Source organism: Eriocheir sinensis, chromosome 8 (assembly GCF_024679095.1).
Source record: "Eriocheir sinensis breed Jianghai 21 chromosome 8, ASM2467909v1, whole genome shotgun sequence".
NCBI classification, from domain to species: domain Eukaryota; kingdom Metazoa; phylum Arthropoda; class Malacostraca; order Decapoda; family Varunidae; genus Eriocheir; species Eriocheir sinensis.
Genome location: NC_066516.1, coordinates 23,033,520 through 23,050,383, shown reverse-complemented (window position 1 = coordinate 23,050,383; position 16,864 = coordinate 23,033,520). Strand labels below are relative to the sequence as shown.

The following is a 16,864-nucleotide window of genomic DNA, read 5'->3' as shown; positions in this document are numbered from 1 at the left end:
CCTCTTTGGATTCTTTTTTGGAGCAGCGAGTAGCGGGCTTTTTTTTATTATTGTTTCCTTTTTTTGTGCCCTTGAGCTGTCTCCTTTGCTGTAAAAAAAAAAAAAAAAAAAGTTCACTAATGCATTCGACAACTTTATTTTCTTCCCCGCATTGTCCCTCCCGGTAAACACAGCAATGCGTATCATAACATCAAGAATAACTGCCCACCTGGTCACTCTAATGTATTCGACAACATAATTTTCCTCTACGCATTGTCTCCTCCAGTAAACACAGCAATACGTATCATAACATCGAGAACAACACCACCCACCTGTTCACTCTAATGCATTCGACAACTTAATCTTCTTCTTCCTCCGGTAAACACAGCAATACGTATCATAACATCGAGAACAACACCACCCACCTGTTCACTCTAATGCATTCGACAACTTAATCTTCTTCTTCCTCCGGTAAACACAGCAATGCGTATCATAACATCGAGAAAAACACCACCCACCTGCCACGCCCCCGAAGAGAAAGGTGTGCAATGAGCGTGTCCTGCCGGTCCTTACCAGTTTGGGTTGTTTATGCTCGACACGCGAAATGACTCTCTTTGCTCGGGCGTTGGTTGTTGGCTCAATCTGCTGGTTAACTGACTGACTGGTTGACTGCATAAATGACTGATTGAGTAACTGACTGACTGGGTGATTGGATGGTTGGTTGACTGGCTGACTGACTGACTGGTTGACTGAATAAATGACTGATTGAGTAACTGACTGACTGGGTGATTGGATGGTTGGTTGACTGGCTGACTGACTGACTGGTTGACTGAATAAATGACTGATTGAGTAACTGACTGACTGGGTGATTGGATGGTTGGTTGACTGGCTGACTGACTGACTGGTTGACTGCATAAATGACTGATTGAGTAACTGACTGACTGGGTGATTGGATGGTTGGTTGACTGGTTGACTAGCTGACTGACTGACTGACTCAATGAATGACTTTACTGAATGACTGACTAGCTGTCTAACTGAATGACTGACTGACTAGCTTTCTGACTGGCTGACTCATTGACATTCTGACTGGCTTTTCGACTGACTGACTGGCTCTCTGACTGGTTGACTGACTGACTGACTGACTGGTTTTCTGGATTTCTGACTGACATTCTGGCTGGCTAACTAACTGGCTTTTGGGCTGACTAGCTGGTTGCATGGCTTTCTGACTCGCTGACTAGCAGGCTGGCTGGCCCTCACCTTGGCTATTCACAGTCAAGCCTCGTTTTGCGCCTCGGCCCAGCAAGCTAATGTGCTCCTAGCCTTGAGGGGCGAAGGGTGGCGGCGGGAAGGGCTTGGGGGGGGGGGGGGGGAGTAGGGGAAGGGTATCGCCTTACGTGCTGGGCTGAGCGAGGAGTTGCATTGCCTCCAGAGGGCTCCCGCGTCGAGGCCTAAGTGGCAGTAATGGCGGCGGTGGGGATGAAATGTATGTGTGTTTAAGGTTTAGCCCCATCGCGCCCATCCCCGGAGCTGTCACCATCACAATCACCTCCTGGAGACTTGATGGGGCTCGGTGTGTTGTGTGTTGCCCCTCGCGTTACTCCGGCAGCCCTTCCTTCAGTCCTTCAATCCGTCATTACACACACAGGCACACACATTCACGCGGATTCCTGCTACACACACACACACACACACACACACACACACACACACACACACACACACACACACAGTCCTCTGATAAACGGCCGATGATTGGAATACAAAACGGAGAGATGAAGTCATGATGGAGTGGATGAGTGCCGACCCGAAGTGGGAGCCGTGGAGGAGGAGGAGGAGGAGGAGGAGGTAACAGTGGTGGAAGAAGTGGAGAGACGGCTGTGTTGAGAGGTTGGCTAGACTTGGGAAGGGAAGGGAAGGGAAGAGAAGGGAAGGAGGAGGAGGAGAAAGAGGAGGAGGAAAAGTGTCGCTGGAGTGTGAATTAGGGCGAAAAGAAGGAGTTTGAGGGCAGAGAGGAGAATCAAGGGGAGGAGGAGGAGGAGGAGGAGGAGGGCGCGCAATAGCCGTGTTGATGGTGGAAGAAAGGAGAAGTGCAGTGAAGTGGAGGAGGAGGAGGAGGAGGAGGAGGAGGAGGAGGAGGAGGAGGAGGAGGGGGGTTATTGCGCGTTAGGGAAGGTGGATGGAGTATGGAGGACACTTGAAGAATTCGTGCAGGTGAAAATGTAAATAATTAATATAAAAAAAAATAATAGAAGCAGTAATAGTAATAGTAGTAGTAGCATTATTATTATTAGTAGTAGTAGTAGTAGTAATAGTAGTAGTTGTAGTGGTAGCTGATGCTTAGACAACGCAGAAGAACCAGAGGAGGAGGAGGAGGAGGCGCCATCATCATGCACTAATGGGTCAAGAATAGTGAATTGTCGTAATGGTGATGGAAAACCTATCGATGCCCTTCACACACACACACACACACACACACACACACACACACACACACACACACACACACACACAGTTATGCAAGTCGACTTCTATCCTCTTTCGTATCTTAATTCGCCACATTCTCTCTCTCTCTCTCTCTCTCTCTCTCTCTCTCTCTCTCTCTCTCTCTCTCTCTCTCTCTCTCTTCCATCATTTTTTGTTCCGTTATGTTGCTGTTTTGTGGACCTCTTCATTTTACTCTTCCCTTCCCTTTCCTTCCCTTCCCTTTCCTTTCCTTTAATTTCCTTTCCTTTCCTTTCCTTTCCTTCCCATCCCAACCCTTCCCTTCCCTTCCCTTCGCTTTCCTTTCCTTTCCTTTCCTTTCCTTTCCTTTCCTTTCCTTCCCATCCCATCCCTTCCCTTCCTCTCCACTCCCCTTCCCTTTCCTTCTCTTCCCTTCCTGTCTTTTCCGATCCAACATGCTGGTGTTTCTAAGCTTCCCTTCCTTTCTTCTCATTTTCATACCTTCCATCGGCCAGCCATGCAACACTAAGGCCCAGCCCACATCTTGTAACCCGTCCTTTCATTGTTCTCCATCCATTGATCAGCTACAGACTCAATCTTCTCTAACTTGAAGAAACCAAATTAAACCAAACATGTTCAGTCAAAACAGCACCACCACACCAAGTCAAGGGAGGAGGGAATGTTGTTGTGTTGTGAGGCGGGAGAATGTTGCTGTGGTGGGAGGAGGGAATGTTGTTGTGTTGTGAGGGAGAAATGTTGCTGTGGTAAGTGGAGGGAATGTTGCAGTGTTGTGAGGCGGGAGAATGTTGCTGTGGTGGGAGGAGGGAATGTTGCAGTGTTGTGAGGCGGGAGAATGTTGCTGTGGTGGGAGGAGGGAATGTTGCAGTGTTGTGAGGCGGGAGAATGTTGCTGTGGTGGGAGGAGGGAATGTTGCAGTGTTGTGAGGCGGGAGAATGTTGCTGTGGTGGGAGGAGGGAATGTTGTTGTGTTGGAGGAACAAGTCAGGTGCGCGGCGCTAAGTGGACACCATCAACAACGAGGCCTCGGGTGCTCGGCGACCCGGCGGAGGGATGCAACTCTTCGGGGCCGCCCGCCACACAACGCGACACTCACGAGCAACCGTTTGGTGTGCTGACGGAGTTATTGCATTCAGTCCCCAGGAGTTATCAAATTCAAAACACAAGTCCATGTGGGACTACGCTATGTATTGTAAGGTAAGTCGTCCATGAGGTGCTTTCGAGAGAAAAGTGAGTACTATTTCTTTGCGGTGTTTACTGTTATTTCGTGTATTGTAAGATTAATCGGTTTACTCTTTCTTTGCGGTAAGGGAGGAAAGCAATAAGTATAATTTCCACCACACGCTGCTCCAACAAATAAAACAGATGCATAAAGAGACTCATCTTATTTAATCATACTCCCTTCCTAGAACAGCTCATCAAGCCGCGGGAAGGAGGAAGTCAGCTAAGGGCCAGGACTGTACAGGAGTTGCCAGCGAGAGCACGGAGAAAAGTCAATGCACGGCTGTAAAAGGAAAGTTGTTTCTCCGACGAAATCTCGAACACAAGGACACGATGTTTAAGGCAGTGACCGCCGCTCAAGGCTGCACGCCCAGAAAGAGGTTTATACGCACAAACGTTTTACAAAGGCATTCAGCGAGGGCGGAGGCTTCCAACACGCCGCCTCCAGTGCCCTCAACACCACAGAAAACAGGACAGAGAGCGACAACACACGCAACATACAAAGAGCACCTACGACGCCACGAGAGAGAGAGAGAGAGAGAGAGAGAGAGAGAGAGAGAGAGAGAGAGAGAGAGAGAGAGAGAGAGAGAGAGAGAGAGAGAGAGAGAGAGAGAGAGAGAGAGAGAGAGAGAGAGAGAGAGAGAGAGAGGAGAGAGAGAGAGAGAGAGAGAGAGAGAGAGAGGAGAGAGAGAGAGAGAGAGAGAGAGAGAGAGAGAGAGAGAGAGAGAGAGAGAGAGAGAGAGAGAGAGAGAGAGAGAGAGAGAGAGAGAGAGAGAGAGAGAGAGAGAGAGAGAGACAGACAGACACACACACACACACACACACACACACACACACACACACACAAGGACATGAGGAAACTACACTCACGAGACCAGCAGATCAGATAGCCAGCACATGACAGCCATAAATCTAAGCTCCACTTGAAGCTTTCAATCACGCTTGCACGAACAACACCTCATTTTAACAGCCCTTTCTCACTACCAGCTTGTTGCCACGGCTATAGCGGGGCCGCGGGACCTAACCTGGAGCCGCATCCCCAAAACGTATCGGCGGCTTTGTTCGCCTGTTTATAAAGCCTCTAGTTAACCCCTTGGCTGCGGATTTCCTACAAGAAGACCTCACCAAGCTACAGGAGTGGAACAAAAAGTGGCTGCTACAATTCAGTGACGAAAAATGTAGTTTGCTATGACAAGACACTTTCGATTCTCACAGCAACTATTTCTAAAGGTCAAAGAGGGGGTCAGTTGGGTTTTAATGAGTGTTTCTACAGGTCCATGGTACAGAGGAAGACTCACACTACCACCAGGGTCATAAAACTACCCCTGGAAATGCCCATCACATCACCAAGCTACAGGAATGGAACAAAAAGTGGCTGCTACAATTAAATGAAGAAAATGTAAAGCCCTGCACCATGGGAAGGGATATCCAGCATACCAATACCACATGGGAAACACTCCACTATCCACCACAGAGGCAGAGAAAGACCTGGGACTATAGGTTATCAGGCTACCAGCGAAGGCCAAATCCGTGCCAATCGCAGCGGACAGGGTTACGGTTGTTGGGGTTTCCGTGGACTGTTTTATGACGGTACTGTAATTGTTTTATACGGCAGCAACACCTTCAACGGGAAAAAAACACTCATAAAAAGCGGTTAATCTTTTCTGTGGCTCTGGTAAAGTCGTAATGGGAGACTGGTACCTTTAAGAATAGGGGACCCGTACAGTCTCATAGAAGTTGTTGGGGTTTCCATGTACTCTTTTGTATTGCTAGTGAAAGTTTTATATGACACCTGCATCTTGAAAGGAAAAAAAAAAACCTATAATAACCGGCTAGTCTTCTCTGTGATGGGAGACTGATAAGTTTAAGAATATCGACCCTGGTGCTGAACGAGTCTCCAACTTCACCTTCCTGTTTTATGGGGCTTAAGTAACCTGTGATGAGCCTCTATCAAATTATGTAACCTATCAAATTTCATTCTTTCACTCCCCCTTCTAAGGCTCAGGGTAGCGGCACTCACAGAGGTTGCAGTGTGAGGTTAAGCTTATAAACACCCTCAGCTGCCCTCTGTTAGTAAGGTCCCTCTACTTTCTCCCACCACAGCAACATTCTCCCTTACAACACAACAACATTCCCTCCTCCCACCACAGCAACATTCTCCCTCACAACACAACATTCCCTCCTCCCACCACAGCAACATTCTCCCTTACAACACAACAACATTCCATCCTCCTACCACAGCAACATTCTCCCTCACAACACAACATTCCCTCCTCCTAACAAAGAACTGACTGGGTGCTGGATCGGAAGACAGACTGGAACAAGTTACCTCCCCAGTATGAAGGCCGGAACACCTGGCTATATCCGCTACCTAAGGACCGCTAGGGAGAAGTCCAGGGTTCACGTGAAGGAGGCTGCCCATCGCCCGGTGATGAATAAGGAGTACTCAGGAATGCTACCCACTGCACCACGGAACACGGCTTTTATCCACTCTTCTCCAAACCCATTAACAACGAATCACAGTCCCTTACGTCAGTCTTGCATAACAGCCTCATCTCTCAACAGCTAAACTCACCTCACCCACGCATCCCTCTCTAATTTCAACTCTATTCTTCCCTTTCTTACATTACATCCATTCTTCTCCCACCTCATTAAGAACAACAGGCTAAAACACACTCTTACGTCAGTCTTGCATAAGTGCCTCACCTCTCAACACACCAGGAGAGCCACACTAACCTAACTCACTACATCATACGTGTCCCGGTGTAAAATCAACCTTATCCTTCCGTCTCTTATATCACGACACGTCCTTCAGTAGCAGCCACACAAGGACAGCGAACGACTCTCAACCCTTACATCACACACACACACACACACACACACACACACACACACACACACACACACACACACACACACACACACACACTCTTCCGTCTCTCCAATTTCAGCTCGTAACTTCACACACACACACACACACACACACAAACACGAGATGCTACACTCCACCCCTTACATAACACGACCTCCGAACAATGATTATAAGGTAGGAGGGAGGGCTAGAAGGGCGGCTACTTGGAAGAAGGGTAAGGAAGATGGGCAGGGAGGGAGGGAGGACTGACTGCCTGGGTGGGTCCTGGGTTCGAAGGGGGAGGAGAGGGTGGTACGTAGGGGCGCCTCCACACGTCAGCCACAAGGCGTAACAAGGAGAGCAATGTTTAAATGAAGCACGTTTAGAAAAGTGCTTTATATATTTACTCTTATCCCGAGGTGTTGACTTTGGCATAATACTGAAGGGTGAGGGGCGAGAGAGAGAGAGAGAGAGAGAGAGAGAGAGAGAGAGAGAGACTCACCCACCTTCCCTACCCTCCAAGTCATTAGTCTAACCACACACCTGTCCGCCTAAACACATGTTCCAAGACGCCACACACACTAGCTGAAGCGCAAAAGACCTACAACAAAAAAACAAAAACGAAAAAAAAATAACTCGCCTTCCCTCAAATTAAAACTTTCCTCCTGCCGTAACCATCAACTTCCAGGACAGAGCCACGCCCCCTTGACGCTGAAGAAGGGTGTTTGAAGTCCAGAACCAACCCGCCGGGGATACAGGACCAAGGACTTCGCAGACTGCCTCAAGAACACGAGCACGCGAGCAAGGCCACCAATCTAACAGGCTCAGGATCTTGCTCAGGGTCACGGCACTCACATAGGACGCAGCGTGAAGAGGGATCAAACTACCACCAGGGTAAAAAAAACTACCCCAGGAAACGCCTCAAAACTCCTATGAAAGTCTTGTCAATTATATGTCTGAAGTCCATATTTTAAACGTATCGAGCTGTCTTTTTTACTATTTCCCAAGGCGACAAAGAGGACTAACCGAGTTTTTATGGGTGATATTTCCCGCTCAAAAAGCCGTGTAAAGGTATAACTGGTATCACAAAGCAGTTCATAAGAATCCCCGCAACTTCCACGAGAGGCCGCTACGCTTAAGAATATGTCCCTAAGAATGACTGGGAGTATTAAACTTCTTAAACATATTGGCCCCAAGCACACATATTTAAATAGGCGTTTGTAAGAGTTTGGGCATTCCAGCGGTAGTTTTATGACCCTAGTGGTACCATAGTTAGACCATTCTTCTGTTGGGCATTCCAGAGGTAGTTTTGTGACCCTAGTGGTACCATAGTTAGACCATTCTTCTGTTGGGCATTCCAGAGGTAGTTTTGTGACCCTAGTGGTACCATAGTTAGACCATTCTTCTGTTGGGCATTCCAGAGGTAGTTTTGTGACCCTAGTGGTACCATAGTTAGACCATTCTTCTGTACCGTGAACCTAAAAATAACTCAATAGGACGCGACTGATCTCCTATGTGGCCTTTGAAAATAGTTGATATGAGGGCACCTTAGGGTCGTATTATAAAACAAGAATACATTTTGACACGGCTTTCGAAGGAGTCTGGGTCATTTCCAGGGGGAGTTTTATGACCCTGGTGGTAGTTTGACTCTTCCTCTGTACCGTGAACCTACAAGAACACTCATGAGACCCCGACTGACCTCCCTTTAGGCCACTGGAAATAGTTGATGTATGGTGTGGAAGCGTCTAGCAATACCGACCGAAGACTACAAAGAGAAAAGTTGGAAAGTTTCGTTTAGTCGGCGCAACATCTATGGTCATATGCCGGAGAGAAACAGAAGGGGAAGGAATTATAGGAGAACACGCCTATCTCTACAATAAGGACCTACGAGGATGTGCACACGCTAAGCTGTCAGGCCACTCTGCAGGGGTCACTATCGCCTTGAGTACGCCCCCCTCGGAGTCGCCTATTGAGCATAGTCACCCCCTACCGCTTGTTGCTCCCCCCCCACCCCAGCCCCAACCCCACCCCCCCCCGTCCTCTCATGACAGACCAGGGCCCACCGCCGCACGTTGCCTACAGTCTCTCCGTTTCAAGTCACCGCCGCTCACAACACGATTCATGCTTCGAGCTCACTGCAGAGTTACAATTTAAATCTCGGACTCAAAATAAGAGCTCACTTTATTTAGATTTTTTTTTTTTCTTTACTAAGGCTGAAGAAGTTATTTTACATGTTGTTGTTGTTTTTTTTACAGGAATGGAGGCAGCTCAAGGTAAAAGGCGAAACAATAATGCCGGTTTGAGTTACCCCTGCAAATATTTAATAGAGAAGAAGAAAGAGGATTTTTATTTTTTTTTATTTTTTACAGCTAAGGAAACACCTCAAGGGCAACAAGAAAAGGTGTAAAAAAAAAAAGCCCGCTAATCAAATGGAGAGGCGTCTTGATACTCTTCCCTTGAAAGCGTTTAAGTCGTAGGCAGCACAACAACATGAACAATAGGAACAGCAACAACAGCAGCATCAATAACAACAACAACAACAACAATAATAATAATAATAATAATAATAATAATAATAATAATAATAATAATAATAATAATAATAATAATAATAATAATAATAATAATAACAATAATAATAATAATAATAATAATAATAATAATAATAATAATAATAATAATAATAATAATAATAATAATAATAATAATAATAATAATAACAACAACACCCGAAATTGACCTCTCTTTTGGCTACTCTTTACTTTTTATTTTGTGGGAGCGGCGAGTAGCGGGCTTTTTTTTGTACTCTTTTTGTTGCCCTTGAGCCGCATCCTATGTAAAATAATAATAATAATAATAATGATACTAATAATGCTATATCACTAATACCCTTAAATCCCAAAAAGCAAGAATTACCAAACAACTAACACTAAGCAGTACATTCTTAAAATCTCCCTCATCCCAAGGCAGATACTTCGGTCAACAAAACTATCATTCTGTGTATACAAAAATTAGTAAAGAAACTCGCCTGGCTCTAAATCAGGCGAGTACTTGATAAGCGCTGTCAGGGGGTGCCGAGTAACCAAACAGATTTACACTTCATATAATTAGTTGAGATGAGACAACACTGCTTACACTGCGGGGCCAAAACAGCAGCGGGACCAAACACGGACTTTTCGAGGAACCGCTTTGAGGGATTAAGTATCGTATTATAAGACATTTCGCCGCCCAAGAACACCTATTTGACAAGGCTTTTGCAGGAGTTGTGGGCATTTCCAGTTGAGTTGAGACAAGGCTGCTTTCACTGCGAGGCCAAAACAGCAGCGGGACCAAACACGGACTTTTCGAGGAACCGCTTTGAGGGATTAAGTATCGTATCATAAGACATTTCGCCGCCCAAGAACACCTATTTGACAAGGCAGAGGAGTCAGTTCAAGGGCATAAAAAAAGGTAACAAATGTGAAAAAAAAACCCCAATGCTTCCTGATTATACTAAGATGACAACACAATAGCGGGTACTTAATATATTTTTAGCGTTGGGTGCTGGAGTGTAGCATCAGGGAAGGACAGCCTGCACACCGCCTACCAGTACTTCCCTAATCCACAGCACATGCCTTGTCTTCCCCAACGCTTCCTGGTTATACTAAGATGACAACACAACGGAGGGTACTAATCAAAGCTTTAGGGATGGGTTGTTAGGGTCATATTATAAGGTCACTTCGTCGCCCAAGAACGCATATTTGACAAGGCTTTCGTAAGAGTTGTGGGCATTTCCAAGAGTGGTTTTATGACCCTGGTGGTGGTCTGACCCTTCCTCTGTACCCTGAACCTGAAGAAACACTCACTAGAACCCGATTGACCCCCTCTTTGACCTTTAGCTTATGTGAGAAGCGAAACTTTTATAATACCGACCTTAGTGTTGATCTGCAAGACTACGGAAGGAGAGTCTGTCTACCATCTACAAGTACCTCCCTAGGCCACATCATAACCCTGGTCTGTCCCAACGCTTTATATAACCTCCTCCTAGGCTTTGGTTCTTAGGTGACCTTCTGACTATACGCTACGCCAAAACAAACTCAAGGAAAGGCGAAGAAAGAGAAGATAAACCAACTGTAGCTGACACACACACACACACACACACACACACACACACACACACACACACACACCTGGACGGGAGGATTGTGTGTCTTTTATTTTAACATTAAAGTGTCGATTTGTTTTCAGGCCGCGCGCTCCTCGGTTTGCATTTGTTTCGTGGTCTCTGCACATCTTGCCTTCTTTAAAAGTCACCTCCTCCTCCTCCTCCTCCTCCTCCTCCTCCTCCTCCTTTCCTCTCTCTTGCTTCTACCTACCTTTCTTTCTCTTTCTCATTTTATTTTCCTCCTCCTCCTCCTCCTCCTCCTCCTCCTCCTCCTTCTCCTTTCCTCTCTCTTGCTTCTACCTACCTTTCTTTCTCTTTCTCATTTTATTTTCCTCCTCCTCCTCCTCCTCCTCCTCCTCCTCCTCCTCCTCCTTTCCTCTCTCTTGCTTCTACCTACCTTTCTTTCTCTTTCTCATTTTATTTTCCTCCTCCTCCTCCTCCTCCTTCTCTTTTCCTCTCTCTTGCTTCTACCTACCTTTCTTTCTCTTTCTCATTTTATTTTCCTCCTCCTCCTCCTCCTCCTCCTTCCTTGGCGTTAACATCCTGGTATCGCTTGTGACGAGAATGATTTTGCCCAGACACGTCCAATGATGCCCTCACAGAGCAACCATTAGGAGGAGGAGGAGGAGGAGGAGGAGGAGGAGGAGGACACCGACCTCCACAACGAGAAGATAAATGAGGGAGCGAGTGAAGTGGTGAACCCTAAAGGACGAGGACAAGAAGGAAGGCGGATGGGACGAGGCGCTGCATAGAGAAGGGCGAAGGGGAGAGGCGCTGCATAGAGAAGGGCGAAGGGGAGAGGCGCTGCATAGAGAAGGGCGAAGGGGAGAGGCGCTGCATAGAGAAGGGCGAAGGGGAGAGGCGCTGCAGACAGAAGGGCGAAGGGGAGAGGCGCTGCATAGAGAAGGGCGAAGGGGAGAGGCGCTGCATAGAGAAGGGCGAAGGGGAGAGGCGCTGCATAGAGAAGGGCGAAGGGGAGAGGCGCTGCATAGAGAAGGGCGAAGGGGAGAGGCGCTGCATAGAGAAGGGCGAAGGGGAGAGGCGCTGCTTAGAGTAGGGCGAAGGGGAGATGCGCTTCATAGAGAAGGGCGAACGGGAGAGGCGCTGCATAGAGAAGGGCGAAGGGGAGAAGCGCTGCATAGAGAAGGGCGAAGGGGAGAGGCGCTGCATAGAGAAGGCCGAAGGAGAGGCGCTGCAGAGAAGGCCGAAGGAGAGGCGCTGCATAGAGAAGGGCGAAGGGGAGAGGCGCTGCATAGAGAAGGGCGAAGGGGAGAGGCGCTGCATAGAGAAGGGCGAAGGGGAGAGGCGCTGCATAGAGAAGGGCGAAGGGGAGAGGCGCTGCATAGAGAAGGGCGAAGGGGAGAGGCGCTGCATAGAGAAGGGCGAAGGGGAGAGGCGCTGCATAGAGAAGGGCGAAGGGGAGAGGCGCTACAAACACAACAATGCTATACTGCAGTGACAAGGTTCCTTATTTGTTGTTCGCCGAGCGCCAGTAATCGCTAAACAACGCTGCGAGTATCGTACAATAACGGGCCGTGTGCCAAAAGACGAAGGTAGGCATGCACTGTCGAAGAATGAGGCACAGCTGTCGAACCCGGGGATACAGATTACTTCCGCGGGTACCATCAGGAGGACTGCATGCACCTAGGCGTGCAGGTGGCGCGAGCATCACTTGGCTGCGGCAGAGCTGTGACACTTACCCTCTTTTCCGCGGCAGTTTCATGGGTGGGGCGTCCTGCATTTCCACGTCGGGCCGCGCCTCGGGCTCAGTCTTGGGGATGAGGTGCCCCTGGTCCTGCAGGCGGCCCTCACACCCCGGCGGGAGGTGGTCCTCGATGGGTGGCGGGTAGTCCCTGTAGTGCGCCGCGCGGTACTCGGGGAACACCTGGCCCTGAGGCATGGCGGGCGGCGGGCGGAACACCTGGCGCTCGTATCCGTTAGTGTTGTCTAAGGGCGAGTTGTAGGCGCCGCAGAGATGCCCCACGTAGCCCTGAGCGTGAGGGTTGCCGTAGGGCGTCCTGCTGGCCTCCATGGGTCCCGCCTGCCCAAAGCTGACCGGGTAACCTGACGCCCTGCAGTCAGGCGGGGCCATGGGCGACGGCATGCACTGAGTGCCAGGCATGGAGCCTCCGCCGTGGTAGCCTGGCGGGAAGTTCGCTGCCTGAGGGCTCATCTGGGGGCCCATCGTGTTCATCCCCGGGTAGGCGCCCATGGGCTGGTGGCCCGCCACCAACCCGGTCATCATGTCGCCGCCACAGGGATCTGCCACCGAGAACCTGTTGTGAGCCCCTGCTGTCCCGCAGTGAGGCGCCATCACCTGCCGGCAGGGCGGCGTGCAGGACTCAGGAGCCGCACCGCCTGGCGAGGGCTGCATGTGGCTCCTGATGTGGCCACCCTGTCCTGCCAGGCCATAGTGTGGTGCCATCCTGTGGCCCGCCTGTGGCTCATGGTAAAACGGGGGTGCCTGCTGACAGTATTCGGCAGTGTTGTAGGCGACGAGGCCCTCGGCGGGGTTGGGAAAGTCGGAGGTTTGGCGCATCACGCAGGCTGCGACAGAGGCTGCTGAGAAGATGTGTGGGTCACTCACAGGGTTCTTTCACTATTTAACACACAAGCATTCCACCAACACGACTTTAACTATTTCCCGACGGGGCACTGGGCACTGTCTTGCCGCACCGCAGGACGGGCGAGGACTGAAGGGCCAGCCCTGTGCACATGAGTTGCCAGAACTATCCTTTGACGAGGCTCGGGCACAGCGGCTCCTCGCCTCCTCGGGGACACCAATCTGCAGTAGGATGCTAGTAATGAGCGAGCGGCGGTCAGGAGGCGGGGGTGCGGCGCATTGGCTCTGCGGAGGACGGCGGCTGCAGCTTATTGGTGGAGGGGCAGGCTCGGCCACGCCTCCCGGACATCCCCGCCCTGCCCTACACACCCTACCCAGCTCGATAGCTGCAGCCCCGCCCGCTACACCTCAGCCAGGGACACACGCCTGGCACTCCGGCACTCATCACTCATGTTGTGCCTCCAGACAAGCCGTGCATGAGCCATCCTCGGTAAACTGCCTAAATGTAGACTTTTCTAAAACGAAATCAGTCAATCAAATCAACCCATAACAGCAATGGGCCCGCCAATGCTGCCGCAGGGCGGCGTGACGTCACGCGTGCGTCACAACGGCTCGTCTCCATGCAGAGCCCGTCGCCGCCGCCGCGGCCGCCAATTCCCAAATCGTACCTTCAATAACACTAAGTTCAACGACGACACCAACAACCCTCATTTACTGGGTCACGGAGCACGTGCCAAGGCACACAACGGAGGGCCAGCGGCACTGCTGCCTCGGGGCCGCTAGGCGGCGAGGTCGCCTCCTCCTCCTTAGGCATCCAGTGTTACGTAACTTTAAGGCAGTGCGGGTCACCTCACCGTAAAACACTGCTCCAGTGCTCGCTCTCCCAATATTAAACAAATATATAATTATATTAGCACAACACATTAATCAATTCGGCGAATAAACTCATTAATCATGTGCATAACATTGTGAAGTATACCTGTGTGTGTGTGTGTGTGTGTGTGTGTGTGTGTGTGTGTGTGTGTGTGTGCAAGGGAGGAAGAGATATTTCGTACATACTTTTCATCGCTATCACTAACTAAACGTTTGCACTCTGCTGATCAGAAAAATTCTACGTCACAAAGAGTCGACTCGAGAAGGAAGCAAACCATTCTTCAAATTCATAAAAGAAGAAAAAAACAGTTAAGGCCATGGCATAACTCATCTACTACTGACGCCTAAGTCTTCCTTATTTTTCACATACATTGAAAAAAAAAAAAAAGATATATCTGACAGCTCATGCACGGTCCATTATGACGGTTATACAGAAAAGAAGCAGTAAAAAAAAGGGACACACACACACACACACACACACACACACACACACACACACCACCACCACCACCACCAGCAACAACAACAAATACACAAATAATCACACACAACATAACACACACACAACATAACACACACACACACACACACACACACACACACAGAAGGTGACAAAGACGAGACAAGCACACGACACATTGCTGAGCCTAAAAACAAGGATGCTCTGTGTGCCCGCTGAAGGAGGAGGAGGAGGAGGAGGAGGAGGAGGAGGAGGAGGAGTAGGAGGAGGAGGAGGAGGAGGAGGAGGAGATCGAGAAAACAAGATAAGGGGGAATAAATAGAAGAACAAGAACAAGAACAAGAAGAACAAGAATATAAGGAGGAGGAGGAGGAGGAGGAGGAGGAGGATAGCAGCTGACCCCCACACACCATTCACTTGTTGGGTCTTATGGAGGGGAAGGGAAGGAGGTAGAGAGGGAGGGACGTAGAGAAGGAGAGGAGAAAAGGTGGAAAGAAGGGAAGGGAGGGAAGAAAAGAAGAAGGAAAAGGAAGGAAGGGAAGGAGAAAAGAAGGAAAGGAAGAGGGGACGGAGGAGAGAGAGAGAGAGAGAGAGAGAGAGAGAGAGAGAGAGAGAGAGAGAGAGAGAGAGTAGCAGATGGGAAAATAAACCGTTCGAAGGATCTTGTTACGCCATCCTATAAACTCCTACCTGCCCTTCCCTTCCTTACCCTACCCTACCCTGCCCTACCTTACCCTGCCTACCCTACCCTAACCTACCCTACCTTACCCTGCCCTACCTTACCCTACCCTACCCTACCTTACCCTGCCCTACCCTAACCCTGCCAATGCCGTTCCCTGACCTCCTACTCTTGTTCCCTATGTAATGAGATTGTGATTCAGTGGTCAATGACTTTTTTTTAGGAGCAGCGAGCAGCGGGCTTTTTTTTTATTATTGTTTTTTTTGTGTGTGCCCTTGAGCTGTCTCCTTTGTTGTAAAAAAAAAAATGTCTGTCTGTCTGTCTATCTTTTTACCCATCTACTTCCCTGTCTGTCTGTCTATATACGTGATCATCTAATCTTCAAATTCTACTTCCTATGTCTTTTTTTTTATAATTTCTTGCTCTTCCCCTTTCTCCTTTTTTCTCTTTCCTCTTTCTCCTCCTCGCTTTCTCTCCTTCATCTTTCCCTCTTCCTCTTTTTCTTCGCATTTTTTCAACATTATCTCCCTCGTTTTTTTTGTGTTTTTTTTTGTCTCTTTTCATCTCTCTCTCTCTTCCTCGTTTTCTTTATTTCTTTCATCTTTCTCGCTTTTTCTCTCATCTCTCGCATTTCATCTCACCTTTCCTCTTCCTCTTTTTTTTCTCTTGCATTTTTATTTCTTTATTTTCTCGCACTGTTCTCTACCTCTTCTCTTCCTTTCTCTTCCACGCATTTTTCTTTCATATTTCCTCTCTTATCTCCCTCTTCCTCTTATCTCCCCTCTTCCTTTTTCTCTCTTATCTCCCTCTTCCTCTTTTTCTCCCTCCTTCCTGCTCTTCAATCCTTTCCTAGATGTGTTTTTTCTCTCCCTTCTCTTTCCGTTCTTCTTCTTCTTTCTCTTCATCACATTTCTCTCTTATCTCCCTTCTTCCTTTTTTTCTCTCTTATCTCCCTCTTCCTCTTTTTCTGCCTCCTTCCTGCTCTTCAATCCTTTCCTAGATGTGTTTTTTCTCTCCCTTCTCTTTCCGTTCTTCTTCTTCTTCCTCTTTATCATATTTCCTCCCTCCTTCCTGCTCTTCTTCAGGTCTTTCCTAGTTTTTTGTGTTTTTTTATCTCTTCTCTCCTCCTCCTCCTCCTCCTCCCGTCTGCTCTCTATGAATTCCTTACTTTTTTCCTACTCCATTTCTTCATATCCTTTTACAGTTTGTCTTACTTCCTCCTTCCTCCTCCTCCTCTTCTTCCTTTTCCTCTCTCTCTCTCTCTCTCTCTCTCTCTCTCTCTCTCTCTCTCTCTCTCTCTCTCTCTCTCTCTCTCTCTCTCTCTCTCTCTCTCTCTCTCTCTCTCTCTCTCTCCATAAATGTTTCAATGACTTCATTCTTCTTATCTTCAGCTTTCATATTTACTTTAGTTCTTTTTTTTCTTCCTTCTCTTTCTCAGTCAATGTCTGTGTTTTTCCCTGTCTGCTTGTTTTTCTCTATCATCGTTTTCTTCCTTTTAATTACAGACATTATAAAAATTCTCTTCATTAAATCCTCTCCCTTCAACTTTTTTCATCTAATTGTCTAACTTCTTTCTTCTTCTTCTTCTTCTTCTTCTTCTTCTTCTTCTTTAGCGACTGTTAAATATATGTACCA

The 16,864-nt window shown here is 48.4% G+C and overlaps 1 protein-coding gene across 5 annotated transcripts in view; it reads right to left on the bottom strand.

The window, feature by feature from the left end:
- LOC126995711 (endothelial PAS domain-containing protein 1-like) overlaps window positions 1–13,665 on the bottom strand; it is a 280,018-nt gene extending 266,353 nt beyond the window's left edge. For 2 of the 5 annotated variants that reach the window (XM_050855532.1, XM_050855535.1), the window contains exon 1: window positions 12,355–13,665. In XM_050855532.1, the coding sequence (XP_050711489.1) occupies window positions 12,355–13,193 (839 nt within the window). In that variant the 5' untranslated portion in view covers window positions 13,194–13,665. The remainder of the gene's footprint in view (window positions 1–12,354) is intronic. The other 3 variants (XM_050855534.1, XM_050855536.1, XM_050855537.1) reach the window with 3 other exon arrangements.
- Between the last annotated feature and the right edge of the window lie 3,199 nt (window positions 13,666–16,864).